Source organism: Canis aureus, chromosome 12 (genome assembly GCF_053574225.1).
Source record: "Canis aureus isolate CA01 chromosome 12, VMU_Caureus_v.1.0, whole genome shotgun sequence".
NCBI lineage: Eukaryota > Metazoa > Chordata > Mammalia > Carnivora > Canidae > Canis > Canis aureus.
Genome location: NC_135622.1, coordinates 11,498,795 through 11,514,746, shown reverse-complemented (window position 1 = coordinate 11,514,746; position 15,952 = coordinate 11,498,795). Strand labels below are relative to the sequence as shown.

General features: G+C 49.3%; 1 protein-coding gene across 4 annotated transcripts in view; it reads left to right on the top strand.

Annotated features, from left to right (window-relative positions):
• VANGL1 (VANGL planar cell polarity protein 1) overlaps positions 1-15,952 on the top strand; it is a 53,696-nt gene that overhangs the window by 25,670 nt on the left and 12,074 nt on the right. For all 4 annotated transcript variants that reach the window (XR_013349006.1, XM_077842731.1, XM_077842733.1 and 1 more), the window contains 2 exons: positions 13,736-13,869; positions 15,356-15,488. Coding sequence is in view for 3 of the 4 variants with exons in the window: in XM_077842731.1 (XP_077698857.1) it covers positions 13,736-13,869; positions 15,356-15,488 (267 nt within the window). In the remaining variant the exon portion in view is untranslated. The remainder of the gene's footprint in view (positions 1-13,735; positions 13,870-15,355; positions 15,489-15,952) is intronic.

The window sequence follows — 15,952 nt, the reverse complement described above, 5'->3', positions numbered from 1 at the left end:
GTGAACATGGGTGGAAAGTGGTAGTGGGTAGTCGTCAGCAGAGAGACGGAAAGCACAGAAACAAGCAGAACTCTTGCCTTTCCACAGCCGCCCCCTGCCCCTTGCCGTGGCCCCTTCTGTAAGGTAGTCGTTTGGCTGAAGCTCCATCCTACCGTGTCAGCCAGTGGGCTTTCACTGTTTGGGTTCCTAAGCACGCTTCATTTGTTGACCGAGAGCACCTTATAACTTGGGGCCGACCCTGCACCTTTTTATCGAAGGTCTGGCTACTGACCAAAGGACCCTCTGTGCTTTAGAGGAAATGATTCTCAGATTGCTTTTCCAAACAGTGCAGGTTTATCATCGTGCACGATCATAGCGTTGCTGTGTTGAAAGGAACTGCTGCGTTCCCCCCTCACTAAATTCACAGATGGAAATGAACAACATGTCATTGGACAAACGTGAAAAGACGATCCTTGTTACAACATGGCAAGGAACTTGGCTGAACTGTTTGCGTTCTGGTGTTCTGTGGCAGGTAGAGCTTATGAGTGATGGAATTGAATATTTAGCTGAGGAATTTCTTTTTCTTTCTTTTCTTTATTTCTTTTTTCTTTTTTTTCAGAGAGAGAAAGCATGCACAAAGGGGTGGGGGCAGAGGCAGAAGGAGAGAGAAAATCGTAAGCAGGCTCCATGCCCAGTGCAAGCTGGTCACAGGGGCTCAGTCTCACAACCGTGAGATCACGACCTGAGCCGAAATCAAGTGTCGAATGCTTAAACAACTGAGCCACCCAGGCGCCCCTTAGCTGAGGAATTTCTAAGCAAAGTACTGAGGAGGCACCCACTGGGTGCATCTATCACCCAAAAGATGCCACTTGGATCCTCTTGAACTGCTTACAGAAAGTGTGAGAGGAGGGAGATGGGTTGCAGAAGGAACCGTAAAGCAAAAGGGAATCCAAACTTAGATTTGGAAACTTCTCAGCCTATCCATATTCCAAACAATAACTAGGTGTGTATTGAAGAAAACACCAAGGGTATGGCCACACAGCTGTTTGATTTTTTTTTTTTTTTTTTTTAAGTTTGTCTATCTATTTATTTAAGTAATCTCCACACCCACTGAGAGGCTCAAATTCACGACCCCAAGATCAAGAGTTGTATACTTTACCGCTTGAGCCAGCCAGGCACCAACTGATTTAATTCAGGATTTAATCAGCCATTCTAGCAGAAGCCAAGAAAAAAGATGGGAAGATGGGATTGGTACCAGAACAGCACCACTGTACTAAAAGGAAACAGAAAGGGGAGTGGATTGAAGGAAGGCTGTGAATGTGCATTATCCTTCAAGGGGAGAATGACCCCAGAGGTGATCCAGAGATCCTCAGGCCCAGGGGCCAGGTTGGTCCCTCACTGGCTTCAGAAGATAGTCCCCCCCACCAGGGTTTCAGAGAGCCAATTGGCCACCTCTAAGAGCTGCTTGGACAGGGCTACCCCACAGAGCCCCGAGGATGCAGCATTGACCCAAAGGGAATTATCCAATGGAATTGGCCTCACTAGGTGTTTGGACTTGTTTGGGACCCATCACCCCTTTCCTTCCAGTTTCTCCCTTTTGGAATGGGAATGCCTATCCTATGCCTGTCTCATTATTCTGTTGGAAGTACCTACATTGTCTGGTTCCACAGGTTCACCGTGGCTGGAGAGGGGTCTTGCGTCAGTGCAGGTTATACCTTGAGTCTTGGCACTTAGATGAGACTTTGCACTTAGAGCTGGTGCCAGAATGAGTCAAGACCTTTGGGGTCTTAGGATGGAATTGGTATACTTTGCATGGGAGAAGGACATGAGTTTTAGGGGCCAGTGATGGAATGTCATGGACTAAATTGTGGTCACCCAAAATCCAGAAGTTGAAGCTCTAAACTCCATGTGGTTGTCTTTGGAGATGGGTATCCAAGGAAGTCATTAAGGTTCAGTGAGGTCATAGATCTGATGAAATTTGTGTCTTTATAAGAAGAGACACCAGAGAGCTCTCTCTCTCTCTCTCTCTCTTTCCCCCTGTATACATGGACCAAAGAAAGGCTATGTATGGATGTCATGAGAAGGTCATTATTTACAAGCCAGGAACAGGCCTCTCATCAGACATGGAATCAGCCAACCCTTGATCTTGCACTTCTAGGCTTCAGAACTGTAAGAAAATAAGTTTTTGTTGTTTCAGCCACTCAGTCTATAGCATTTTGTTATGGCAACCCAAGCTAAGACAGGAACTTTATGCACTGGTGACACTTGACCCCAGAGCCCCAGGAAACCATGGGATCAGTGAGTGTGGTTCAGCCCTGATGGAACAGAGCTCATATTGTCCCTTCTCCAGCTCAGGCCTGCATCCTCACAGCTTGAGTGGGAGCCTTGCTTCTCTTGAATGCACTTCAGTTTTCCAGTTAGACGTGAGAAAGGGAGAGTCTCCTGGGAAGATTAAGGTTACTCTAGTAATTCCAGGCTAGAGCCAGCTCTCCTTGAAATCTTGTCTGTGATTCTGGGTCAAGTGATATCCAAGCTACTGATCCTGATCAGATTGGACTGTCACACTGGTCTGTACGCCCTCCCTCCCACGTTCAAGACTGGCACTAATGGTTCAGGGAGGACCCAGTGCCATCAGCTGTGAAGTCAGGGAGAGTTTTATATGAGCACCAGAGGTTTTGCTTCATGTCACTTATAATCATGGTTTCTTTCTTTCTTTTTCTTTCTTTCTTTCTTTCTTTCTTTCCTTTTTTTTTTTTTTTTTTTAAAGATTTTATCTATTTATTCATGAGACACAGAGAGGCAGAGACACAGGCAGAGGGAAAAGAGCCTGATACAGGACTCGATCCTGGGACCCTAGGATCACGACCTGAGCAGAAGGCCGATGCTGAACCACTGAGCCACCCAGGCGTCCCTGTGATCACAGTTTCATACACAATTTCATTTTTAGAAATGCGTGTTTTGCTTAACTGCTTTTCAGTAAAGACTGCTTTTCAAAAAAAAACTGCTTTCAGTTTGCTGGTCTTCCCTCCCACCCCCTAAAAAGGCCAAGGATAGAAACAAATAAGAGCTGAAGAGTAGTTGAGTGGAAAGGATTTTGCTCAGATCTGCTTTGCTGTGGGAGAATTTTGAAGGCGGGCGCAGAGCTGCCGTTTGTGGTTTGGCCCTGTGGTGCCTGTTAAAAGTGGCGGTAATGAGAGTGTAAGGTGCCGGACACTGCAGCACTGTGTTTGTACAGCTGCCTCCTGGCAGCCGCCGCAGCTGGGAAGGCTTCCCTCGCACAGCGTCTGCCCAAAAGTCTTCCTCTACCCCTCGCAGAGCACGGCCACTGCGAGCCAGGGAGCTCGTGGATGCAGAGCTGCTTTAGATGGCCTTCCAGCAGGGCTGCAGGTGCCTGGATGGTGGATCCCGAATCCTGGAGGGAGTGCTGTTCATTTTCCTGAAGGACTCACCCTGCAGACTGGACCTGGCATTCTGCGTGCCTCCCCCACGGATCAGTGGGTGTGATTTCATGCAGCGGATAAGCTATGCTAACACTCCAGAATACACGTGGGCAGGGGTCTGCTTTCCTGGCCCTGCAGAGCCACTGCCCAACTCTGGTCTGTGGACCAGATCCTGGCTCAGTCCCTGCCAGCAGAGGCCCACTTGGCCAGGCTGGCTGCCTGCAGACTCCAGACTTCTTGTGCTGTGCTCCTGTGCTTCTTCCCAAGGCCAGAGGGAGGTGCTGTTGTTAAGAAATGGGTGGGGGTAGATGCTAGGGGCCGCGCACCTGGGTGGCTCAGGCTGTTAAGCCTCTGTCTTCATCTCATGCCGTGATCCCTGGGTCCTGGGATTGAGCCCCATCTTGGGCTTTGGCTCAGCAGGAAGCCTGCTTCTCCCTCTTCTCCCCTTGCTTGTGCTCCATCTCTGTCTCTGTCTCTCTCACAAGTGAATAAATTTTAAAAATCTTAAAAAAAAAAAAAAAAAAAAAAGGTGAGGCCAGATGAGAGAATGCCAGTCAAGCATCCCAGGTGGGCCTTGGAGGTACCTTGGTTCCTATCTCAATCTCCGCCTTAGAGAGCCCCAAGCAGGCAGCTATCTCTGCTGTTTACCGGTGTGATTCAGCGCAGTAATTTGAAGCATTGAGAAAGCTGAATTTCCATCCCAGGCAGGGCAGATGCAGCCCAAGGTGGACTTGCTGGGGTGGGTGGCAGAGGGGCGGGGTCCGAGCCCTAGCCTGGCAGCAGGTCTGGCCTGGCAGGCCTACTGTGGCAGTAGCCAAGTCTGTCGCTAAAAGGGAAGCATGTCTTCACAGGTTCGCCAGCATTTCTCTGCCGAGAGAAAGGCCATCAGCTGGACAGCCAGCCCCGACAGGCCCCCCTGCTCTGTGTCCTCTGTCGGGGTGGGCGGTCCGCCTCATGTCTCAAGACCTTGAGCAACAACACAGGTCCCTCCTGGCCTATTGTGACCGAGTCCCCAGAAATCCAGCCTCCCCTCCCCCCTCCCCCTGCACCGATCTTCCAGATCTTTCTATCGTCTGATCCAGATCTGTCCTGATCCAGATCTGTCCGTCAACACAGCCATTCCTCATTTCTGCCCCACCCTGTCCTCAAGTTCAAGGTGATCATTGCCTGTTATCTGTGTAGGACTTGAAACCATAGCCCCAAAGGCAGTCGCAAGACAAACATTCTCATAAGGTAGGAGGGCCCAGAGATGCAGACATTCGTGTACCAGGTTCCTGGTGGAGGTGGCAGCGGTGTCCGGGGGCTATTTATACTTTCAACTCTGGGACTCCCATGAGTGTGGCTGCAAATCGCCCTGAGTCCTGGTCACACAAAGTCACTCGACCTCTGCATGCAGGGGACAGGGAGGCCCACAAACTGGAAGTTGCAGTCTTGCTGACTTCCCAGGGAGAAGTCAGATAAAGCGGAGTCTCTCAAGCAGCTTGCCCGCATTGGGTGTTTTCACAAAAAAGCTGAGCCGTTTTAAAATTTTCTAGAAGACCTTGCTTTAGGCCTAAAACACAGTGACTGGAGCAGACACTCCCTAAAGAGGAGGAATAGAAGACTGCTGGTGCCCAGGCCACCTTTACTCTTGGCGTCCGTCAGGTCTCCGTGGCCTGCCCGCCGTCTCTCCTACCCACACACTCCGCCTCTGTCCCACCCTCCCTCCTTACCCTCTTGTCTTTGCTGCCCTGCCCTCCATCCTTCTGGCCCTAATAAAAGTCTGTGTGTTTCCTAAAGCTGCTCTAGTAGAGGACCGCACGCAGAGTGGCTTCAAACAGTGTTTTCTCTCCGTTTTGGAAGCTCGGCGCCTAAAATCTAGGTACTGACAAGGCCATGCCCCCTCTGAAGGTTCTAGGGAAGCATCCTTCCTTGTCCCGCTAGCTTCTGGTGGTTGTCAGCACTCCTCGGCGCTCCTTGCAATCTCTGCTCTGTTGGCACGTGACATCCTCCATGTGTATCTCCTTTTCTTTATAAAGACATCAGGACGGGATGCCTGGCTGGCTCAGTGGTTGAGCGTCTGCCTTCGGCTCAGGTCATGATCCCAGGGTCCTAGGATCGAGTCCCACATCGGGCCTCCCCACAGGGAGCCTGCTTCTCCCTCTGCCTATGTCTCTGTCTCTCTCTGTGTGTCTCATGATTAAATAAATAAAATCTTTAAAAATAAAAAAAAGGCACCAGCATGACCTGAACTTACTGTAATCATTTCTGCAAAGATCCTATTCTGTGGTTTTGGGTAGACACGTGGATTTGGGGAGACGCTGTTCACCCCACTACAGCAGACGCTCAGAGCTGCTTTGTGATTCAACAGTGGGGCCCTATTGCTCTTACTGAAGTTGTTTAGGGAGATTGTCTCGCTCCCACCTACTTCTGCCCACACTGCTTCCTCTGCCTGGAAGGAGCTTGACAGCATGTGTCCACATGGTGTAGCCATCGTTCAGCATTTAAGACTTAGCACAAAAACTCAGCTTTGCCGCCTCAGTGGGTCTTCACCTGAAACCCTCCACATCCACTCCCACAGTCACATGTCCTGTCACAGCCCATAGATCACCACATCGACGGGAGCTAGAGCCTCTTGAGGTTCTGTTCATATCTGTGTCCCAGTCCTTGGGATTTAACGGGTGCTCATAATTCATACTAGCCTGTGAATGGCTTTGGAGAAACTGGCTATTAAGATTTTTGAGTGTCAGCATCCTTAGTTGGCTCACAGGAAGAGGAGTATGGCCCTGAAAGCAGACCTCTGCAGATTTTTACTGGGACTGGAACGCTCTCTCTCCGGGCTTTCCCATCAGCACACCACCAAGGTGATCAGAATGATGGTGGCTGGCATTTACATGGGTGTTAACACGTAAGAGATGCTTCCACATTTTTCACACATGAAGAAAGCTGTTTTTGTTGACAGAGTGAAAGAGGGCAAATGAATATTTGAAAAGAAGTGGCTGAGACCTGAATGAGACTTCCCCACTTGGCCCTGTCAGGGAGGGCCTTTCTCGCTGCCCTGGGAGACATTAAAGACTAGAGTATGAGGGTCTTGGACTGGCTGAGCAACAAAGCCTGGATATTTCTGATTTTAATAGCATGTATTTTTTTTTAAGATTGTGTTTATTTATTTGAGAGAGAGAGTGGGGAGAAGAGCAGAGGGAGAGGGATAAGCAGTATTCTTCCCATCCTCTGTGCTGTGCTCAGAGCCCAACATGGGGCTTGATCTCACAACCTTGAGATCATGACCTGAGCCAAAATCAAAAGTCGGATGCTTAAGCATGTATTAACTGCAGAGACCATAACCAAATCCAGGGAAAAGTGAATGACATAGGCAATTCTTTATGTGTAGCATGTGTGTGCATCTGTGCATGTATGAGTGTGCATACACATGCACATGCTCTTCTAGACTTCAGTGCTCTTACTTGCCTGGTAAGAGAGTGAAAAGGAGGGAGGTTGTTGGCCACCATTGTTTCCTTCAAATATTTGATGAGCTTTCACAAGAAAAGGGGTGTTTGGGTCCAGAAAGAAGTGGTGGGCTGACCACTGGGCAAATCTTAGAGGAAGGTCATTTCAAGGCCATGTGAGAGTGAACTTTATTTTCGCAAGGAGGCCGGTTGCCCTCTGGGGTGTTATAAAGAGAATTGGTACGTGGATTGGGAGTTTGGCCTAGATGGGCTCTGATTTCTTTGCTTCTTGTGTCTCTGCTTGGATGAGCACCAAGATTCTCTTCGTTCTGTGAAGAGTGAAATGTTGTGATTCAGTGTAAGCGGAGTTTAGGTCATGCTTTCATGCCCAGAGACTACATGAATAATCGAGCCACCAGCCAAACTCATTTGTTGCTGCCAAATGCTCGGGCTCCTTAGTAATATGACAGTTTGTGGTTGTCTGATGCCGTGTAGCTTATAAATGCATTCCCTGGCATTATTTCATTTGCTCTTCCCATCGTCCACATGCAGCAATAGGTGCCCTCTGTCCAGCATGGACCAAGAAACAGGTTCAGAAAGGGAAATGACGTCTCCGGGGCTGCAGAGGAGCAGGAGCAGAGCTGGAATCTCAGCCTTCTGACTCTGAGGCTGGTCCTTCTTTACAGTGTGTGCCCTGGAGGCCTCCCTGCAAGTAGGCCTGGTTTTCAGGAGGCTGAGAGTTGGCAGGAAACGCATAAAAGCAGACAGTGGCATCACCTTAGAGTCTAAGTCACCAGGAGAGCTGTGTGGACAGGATCTGCTCTGGCTTGTTTCCTGTGGCTCTGCCTCATGGTGGGCTCTTGGTGGGGAAGACGGGGGCACATGGGGACAGACAGGCCTCTCCAGCATCCATGGACATGGAAGCTCACAGTGCTGCTGTATACAAGCCATTTGCTTTGGGCCAGGTGCTTGGAAATAGAGTATCTCATTTAATCTTTCATACACACTTAAACCAGGCAGGCAACCCCTTCTTAGGAGCAAGAAAGTAAGGAGTGGATTCACGAGTCTCTGATATTTTTTTCCAACCTCAATGCCAACTGATTGTGAAGTCTCAGAAAGTCATAGAATTTGGGTTTGTCCCCACTGATATTTAAGCTCAGGAGTTAACTGCCACAGGAGACACCAGACTTCAGCCAGCACCTTGCATATTTGAATCTCACTGTCTGTCCCTGGAATATCTGACCAGCTACCCCACCCCCACCCCTAGTCATTTCTTTGAACTTCAGTAATACATTTTATAGGGGTGCCGGGGTGGCTCAGTGGCTGAGCATCGGCGCAGGTCATGATCCTAGGGTCCAGAGACTGAGTCTCACGTTGGGCTCTCCACAGGGAGCCTGCTTCTCCCTCTGCCTATGTCTCTGCCTCTCTCTGTGTGTCTCTCATGAGTAAATAAATCTTTTTAAAAAGAAGTAATACATTTTATAAAGTTGAGTATTTGGGGGCCACTTATGTTTATAGTAGGGCTTTCTGTATTCTTCTCATCCTCTGGGCAAAGAATCAGAAGTTTAGAGAAATGAATTAGTTTGTTCAAGGTCAAGAAACAAATGATAGAGCCAAGAGTCCTGCTGTCCAGGGCCAAACCCTGGTGCCATTTGCTCCGCACATGCTTTCTCCCACAACAGAAACATGCAGAATAGCAGGAGGCATGGATAGCTAGGACAGTAATTTGGTTCTAGTTTTGTTTTTCAGAATTCATCTTTCAAAGACATGTCTTTCAGGTTTTTACGAACTCAGATGTGAACTGTGTTTGGAGATGCTTCTCTGCTCTAGGGCAAGCACAAGCCCCCCATCCCTGTTGCCACAGCAGTTGTGTGACAGTTGTCAACAGCACTGGGGATGTTTTCGTGATTGATAAGCCACAAAAGGCCACAGGCCTTCTTGTTTCACCATCTTTGTCCTGAAAAAAGAATAGACCAGTAAGGCCACATGGCCAGCAGTGAGTTGCACTTTCAGAAGTGGCCGCGGAAGTGCCTTGGACGTGTGTTGATCCGTTGCTAGCCTGTCTTTTCCGTGAGTTCACGTTGGGATCAGCCTGGGCCAGGCAGACTTGACAGGCTCACTTTCACACTGGCAATAACTTCGTCTTCTTCAGATCCTAAATATTGCCTCATCCATGTTTCCTTCCGTGCACATATCTGGGAGTCCTATCAGTGCACAGGTCCGTTACAGCTCCACATATCACTGTGCTGTTCTCCACAAATACATGTGATCTGTGAAGAGGTGTTTGCCTAGATGGTGCTACGGAATGGTAGGTCGGAACACATACTAGCATTCTCTACCTCGAGAGGGTGTTCCTTGTTGTGGATTTTTGGTGGGGCCATGTCCACAATCTGTACATCGGCCTCCTCCTGCCTATATGCAGGGTTTCCACGTAAGGATTGTTTAGTTAGATTACTACTTCTCAGAATATGGCAGTGATAAAAGAGATGGCAGATTTCTCACCAACTTGATTTTTCTTGCCTCCCTCCTTCCCTAGAGATGATCTGGTCTGAAGACTGGGACTAGGTGAAGGGTTTGCTTTTCTCCATCCCTGAGGCCCTTCTTGCCTTGGAAACCCCATGGTTTTAGTAAACACATGCTTAGGATTGATCCTGTACCTGTTGGAATTTTGGGTTTCCTACATGACCAAGTTGAGCCAAATGAGTATTTTGTTCTTGGGGGAAGTTGTAGGAGGTGTCCCTTGTGTACAGGGGACTTTCATGGCCAAAAGAGGGAGTGTAGCATGTTGGAGGACCTCTCGAGTCTTGTGTGGTGGCTGTTGATGGCTGTGTAGTTAGGGATAAATGAGTGGTAGCCAGAGGGTCAGAAAAGGTTCCTAAAAGATATTGGGCCTGCTTTGGCCTTGGAAGACGCCATATGTGGAAGATGGCAAAGAACAGAGGCAGGAAGATACTGACCCTTGACCTTAGCCAAGGAGAAGGGTGCTCCTACATCCTGGTCTTGCGGGCCATGGCTGAGGGCCAATGCCAGGTGCCCGGCAGGATGTCCCCTCAGTGGGTACCAAGTCGTTCTTTTACTGGAAAGCTAAGTGATCTATTAGTAGCATGTTACTTTGAACCTACAGGTTAGGTATCTGACAAATTCAGTCAATCCACAGCATGAATCAGGATCCAGAACAGAAATGAAAAAGACCTTAGACTTTGGATTGAAATAGACCTCAGACTCCCCATGCCACAGCAGGTATCACTTAGCTGGAGCAGGCTTCCTCCCTTGGGTCCCTCGAAGCACTTTTCCCTGTTTATACTCTATAGAAAGAGGCTTGCCAGAGGCAGAGAGTGTACGGCACCTGGGGAGGACTGTGATCGCCATTGCCATCGTCAGAGGGAATAAGAAAAGATGTGAAGACACAGCCAGTGCTCAGACTGCCCTGCAGTGAGGGGGTGTGGGACAGGTGGCTTCTGTCTCCTGTGGGGTCTGACATCTTCCCTTGGCTCCCTTCTTGGCCCAGCTCATAATTAATGCGTGAAACAGCCATCCTGAGTCACCAGCAAGGCTTAAGTCATATATAGCTTACTCTTTAAAAAGGTGAAAAAAGGCATATTGAATTTTTTTTGGCATATTGGATTTTAATGCAAATTTCACAACCATTTTTATTTAAGTTGGGTACTTAGTTATGCATGTTTTCTGGTGTGCGGAGTTTCTCATAGCTTGACATTTGCTAGATCTGCTGGGTGTTGCACAGATGGTTTTCTATAGGCAAGGGAGGGCCTACAGCCTTCTCAGAAGCATTTCTAAGCTTCCTGGGAGAGTCACTCAGCTCTTGGGTAGCTCGTCAGCCTGGGGACTGGCTCAGTCCACTCTGCTTCTGGGTGAGATGACAGTGCTGGAAGAAGTGAGCCCTGCCTGTCTTCTTCCCCTCGTCCAGTTCCCCTGGGCAGAGGTTCTCAAAGACAATGAGATCCACAGACCTGACATGGGCAGCTCCTAGCCCGTCTTCCCTGCCCCATCCCTGAGCACTCCCCAGGGCCACCAGGGCTCTGGCATCAGTGGGCTTCTAGGGGGCCGTGGACTTGTCCCAGTTTGCCCTGCACTGAAAGAAGAAAGGGTGTGGGATGTGCACCCCAGCCCAGGAAGCCCTGCCAGCCCTGGGCATGGGCACACACCCCTCCTCTGGGCAGCACAGTGCATTGTCTGTGGTGTTGGGGTGGGGAGGTTGGGAAATAGGGCCACCAGGCTCCCATCCAGCTTTCTCTCACCCGTCTAGCAGGCCCTGGCTGAGCTAGTGGGATCCCCTGGGCTCCCCTTTGTGGCCTGGCTGAACAGAAGAGCCAACCCCAGCAACCACAGGGGGGGTTGCTTTGAAGACAGGCCTGTGAATAATCCCTGAGTCGCCTTTTTGATTTTTAAATTTTGATCAGGGAAGTAATTTTCTGCTGGAATCCAGGAGCCTAGAGATGTTTCCATGTCCATATGGAAGCGTGGGAGGAAATATTTGCACCCCAGCATGTCTGTGTGCAACGAACTGAGGCATTTCAGTGTAGAGGGGCGTCTTGTGTCACCAAGCCTGGAGCCTCCGGAGAAGTGGTGCAGGGGGCGGGGAGTGGGAGATGTGCTTACAATGGCAAGTTCGTGTGTGTGCGCGCACATGTGTCATCGGGCCATGGAGAGTCTCTGGATGGAAGGGGGAGGAGGAGAAGAAGAAGGGCTGGCCCCACTTTGGAAAATACCAGAGTCAGAGGTCAAGGAGGAGACTAGGCCACACTGAGCTGGAAGCCACTGGGCAGACTCGCACGTGAACAGAGGGCACTTCTGTGCAAAGACTTATGACATGAAACCTCAACTCAGGGGCCCCTTCCCTTGTTCGGGGAGCTACTCTTGCACCCACCTGAGGCTGGGTGTTCCAAAGCTCTTCTCCACATTCCCCCGACCCACGCATATTCCAGTTAGCTGCCTGGCCTTGGAGCCGCTCCTGGTGTCCTGTCTTTGCATGCCCAGGGCTGGGCGGATGGAGGCTCTCAGCGTGAAACGGATGATGAGCAACTGGGTAATGAATGAGCAGGGCTTTGAAAATGTAGATTTGCTCGTAGGGCTCTTCTACTTCCATGATACAGGGTTAGTCTCGCCAGATTCTTCCAGCCCCCCATGAGTGTGCAGGTCAAGGCCAGTACTAAGCAGCAAGACTGTGGATCGAGGCACCGTGGGAGGTAACTCAGAAAGCTTTGCCATGACTGCTCTTGAGGAGGTTAGCTGATTGACTTCTAGATCGTTTTTCGATCTCGTGCTAAACGACAGGAGTCGAGCAATGGGTTGACAGCGTGTCCGGCCAATAGGTTAGAGGCTGCGTTGTCTCAGTGTAAAGTGAACATCCGCAAGCTATGCAGAGTTAGGGTGGTCATCCAGGAACCCAAGGCAGCTACGTCTTGGCTCCCAGGCTGTTGTGAGTAATCCTTATAACCACACCTGCTTAGCAGGTCTAGGGAGGAAAATATAAAGGGCAAGGTAAAAATAAATTAGTGGAGGGATGCCTGGGTGGCTCAGGGGTTGAGTGTCTGCCTTTGGCCCAGGGTGTGATCCCAGAATCCCAGGATCGGGTCCCACGTTGGACTTCCTGCATGGAGCCTGCTTCTCCCTCTGCCTGTGTCTCTGCCTCTCTCTGTATCTCTCATGAATAAATAAATAAATAATCTTAAAAAATAAATACATAAATAAAAATAAATGAGTGGAGTTGGCATCGGTATGCACACTGTCCCACAGAGGTCACCCATCCCAGGGAAAGAGCGCAGGTTGGGGGCTTGTAAATCCAGATTGGACTTGCAGCTCTCCTATTTGGTAGATGCATGCTGTGTGCTGGTCAGAGGTTTTTCTGAACCTCAGTTTTCTTACTTTGAATGATTGTGGAAGTCAGACAAGATGGTGCATGAAAATCCGTGCTGTATTAGTACAAGTTTCTCATCGAAGTGGTGAGTTGCCCACATCTATGGCCAAGAGTGAGTTCTTTTGCTGCCAGTAGGGAGTATGGGTGCTCCCCCTCCACTGCCCTCCCACCTGTTGGTGTTTCCTATTCTCTGTTCCTCTGCTGCTGTCTGAGGAGCCAAACAGGTGACAGCAGAGGTCAAGGACATTAAGGCAAGGAGAGTCCCCTGTGTCCCCTCATCCCAGCTGAGGGCCAGAGACAACAGTCCTAGAGGCAGAAGGCCTCACAGACCAAGAAGGATCAGAATCTCAGCAGAGGGCTCGGAAGGGGGTCTTGCTTTCTCTGAAAGAGGGAGCTCCAGCTGGCCCAGGGCAGCCCAGAGGATGGAACCTCGGGATTCATTAATGTCTACAGCCAGCTGCTTTCGTGTGCCCCCTGCCCTGTGTCCTGTACAGTTGTAGTTTGATCTCTGTGGAACCCAAAACCCAGCCTTCCTTACAGCAAGAGACAGGGAAAGGGGGGCGGGGGTGGAGCTTAGAGGAGACCCTGTACTGGGACCTGAGAAACCTGAGTCTACACTTTGTTCTTTCACCCATTCGTCCTGCCACCATCTTTAGGTCTCTTGACTGTTCCGGGAGCCTCCGTCTCTTCCTCTGTAAACTGGGAGAAATGGGAAAGTTCTGTGCAGCCTCAACAAACCTAAGTTACAACTGATTCCTTTCTCAACTCTTGGCTAGATGAGGTGGATATAGCCTGGGAGGAGGCCAAGAAGCCACTTGATGACCGAACTCAGTTTCACCTTTCAAGTCTCATCCTGGAGACAAATGGCATGGTCAGAGCCAGGAGCCTGCCACTACAGGAGGTTACCAGTAGTGTTCCGCCCGCCCTCCCTCCAAAAGAGGATTTATTTTTGTTGTCACTTGGGACCTGCTTCTTCGATGAAAAAGCATTGCATTAATTTTGCTCTCTTTTCTCAGTATCCAGCGAGCAGCATTGGTGGTTCTGGAAAATTACTATAAAGATTTCACCATCTATAACCCCAATCTCCTAACAGCCTCCAAATTCCGAGCAGCCAAGCACATGGCCGGGCTGAAAGTCTACAATGTAGATGGTACGTGCCTTGAAATGGCGTCTGTGGTTGGTGGGTGTAGGGGGCACAGGTTGGACGATTCTTTAACTTAAATTTTATGGTCCGTTTTGTTTTTCCTCCCCTCAGTGTCTGTCTTTCTGGTATACTCTCAATTCAGAACAATTTTTTTCTTTTCTCTTTCCTTTCCTTTTTGTTTTCTTTCTTGCTTGCTTGCTTGCTTGCTTTCCTTCTTTCTTTCTGCAGGCAAATATACTTTCAAAGGAATGTTGATTTACAGTCTATACATGTGGGAGGTTCATTCATTTTGGGGTTTTCTGATTGAAAACAATAGTGATGTGTGTTTCCTGCCTCCTGCTGGGAACATCTATGGAAAGCTGCTTTTCAAATTTTGGATCAGTTACTTAAAGGCTCCATGAAGTCAGTAACTCTCAGTAGCTCAGGCATCTGGTGAGATACTTCCAGGGATTTCTCAATCCTGGCTGGGAGCTGGGGCTGAGTGGGTGGCAGGAGGCCAGAGGCCAAGCCGAGGACATGAGAGCTGCATCTCAGGCTATCAGATGGTTCAGTGCAAGAAACAGGACACAGTGTCATTTCTTGCTGGGTGTCTTGGGTCAGAGCAAGAGCTCTGTAGAGCCTAGAAGAGGACCATAGTGTTAGCAAGTCACGTGATCAATGGACGGTTGTCAATTTTTACTGAGGATACCCTCCCCATTTTGGCGAGGGTGGGGGTGACCGGGAGGGGGGCCTTTATAAGATGTGTGTTCAGTTGGAATTCCCAGAGGGTTGGTAAACGTCACCTGTGATCTGAAAACTTACTGAAAATTCCCACTGGTGAAACCAAACCATTAACCAAATAGTTGATACAGAAGAAAGCGTGTGATATGCTTTGTCCTTCTGAAAAGTTAAGGTGATCTGTGGTCAGGGGACCAGGGTGGGGAGTTGCGAGTCTGTGTTCACAGACGTGCCGTATTGCAAGTCCTCAAGTATTTTGTTTTTTTATTAAAATTGTGACTCCGGTGACATTCCAGCATGGCTTATTGTCCTGTGCGTAATCAGTGTCTCTGTGTCCCCTGACTTTCTTTCTCTCTGTGCTTGTTCTCCCCATCCCTCTCATTCTCTCTCATTGTCTTGTTGCTGAAATGTGATGTTCCAGCTACCCTTATGGCCAAACTGCAGCTTTATGTAACAGATGGTGAGTAACCTCTACAGCATTCTCTTGTGTGTTATCTTTGGCCAACATTTTCATTGTCCGGCATTCTTTATCTCCTTCTGAGTTCTTTTTCCATTCCTACTGATCAAATTGGGTTTCGGGGAGATTTCCTTCTCATGAGCATACCGAATGTGAGCCAGGAGTACCATCCACCCTTTTGGAAGTTTCTTTTGACATTTGTGTATGTGCCTCTCAGAAGGTGGGTGGATGGTCTCAACAGACCATGGTACTAGTTTCCTGCTGTTTTGCAGCCTCTTGGCATTAAAACTGTTCTTCCTCCATTGTCCTTCCCCAAAGGCCCCAGTAACAATGCCACCGGTCAGTCCCGGGCCATGATCGCTGCAGCCGCTCGGCGCAGAGATTCAAGCCACAACGAGTTGTATTATGAAGAGGCAGAGCATGAGCGGCGGGTGAAGAAGCGGAGAGCAAGGTGCGTTGCCCCCCACACCCGACACCAACACCCTATTGTAGCAGACTTTTGATTTTTTTATCTTTTTTACTGCTAGAATGAAATCTCAGTGTATAAACGTGAGCTCCTCGAGCCTTGGAAGTGTTCCTGCTCGATTGTTTCGTGTGCACCATCATCACCAGGAGGGCTTATTAAAGCATAGATTTTTTTTTTTTAAGATTTTATTTATTTATTCATGAGAGACACGGAGAGAGGCAGAGACACAGGCAGAGGGAGAAGCAGGCTCCACGCAGGAAGCCTGATGTGGGACTCGATCCTGGGACTCCAGGATCACAACCTGAGCCAAAGTCAGACACTCAATCACTGAGCCACCCACGCGTCCCTTAAAGCACAGATCTGAGGCTCTGAGGCCCCACCTGCAGAAGTGACTGACTTACTATTCAGTGGGGCTGGAGTTGGGCCCAAGAATTTGCATGTCTTACAGA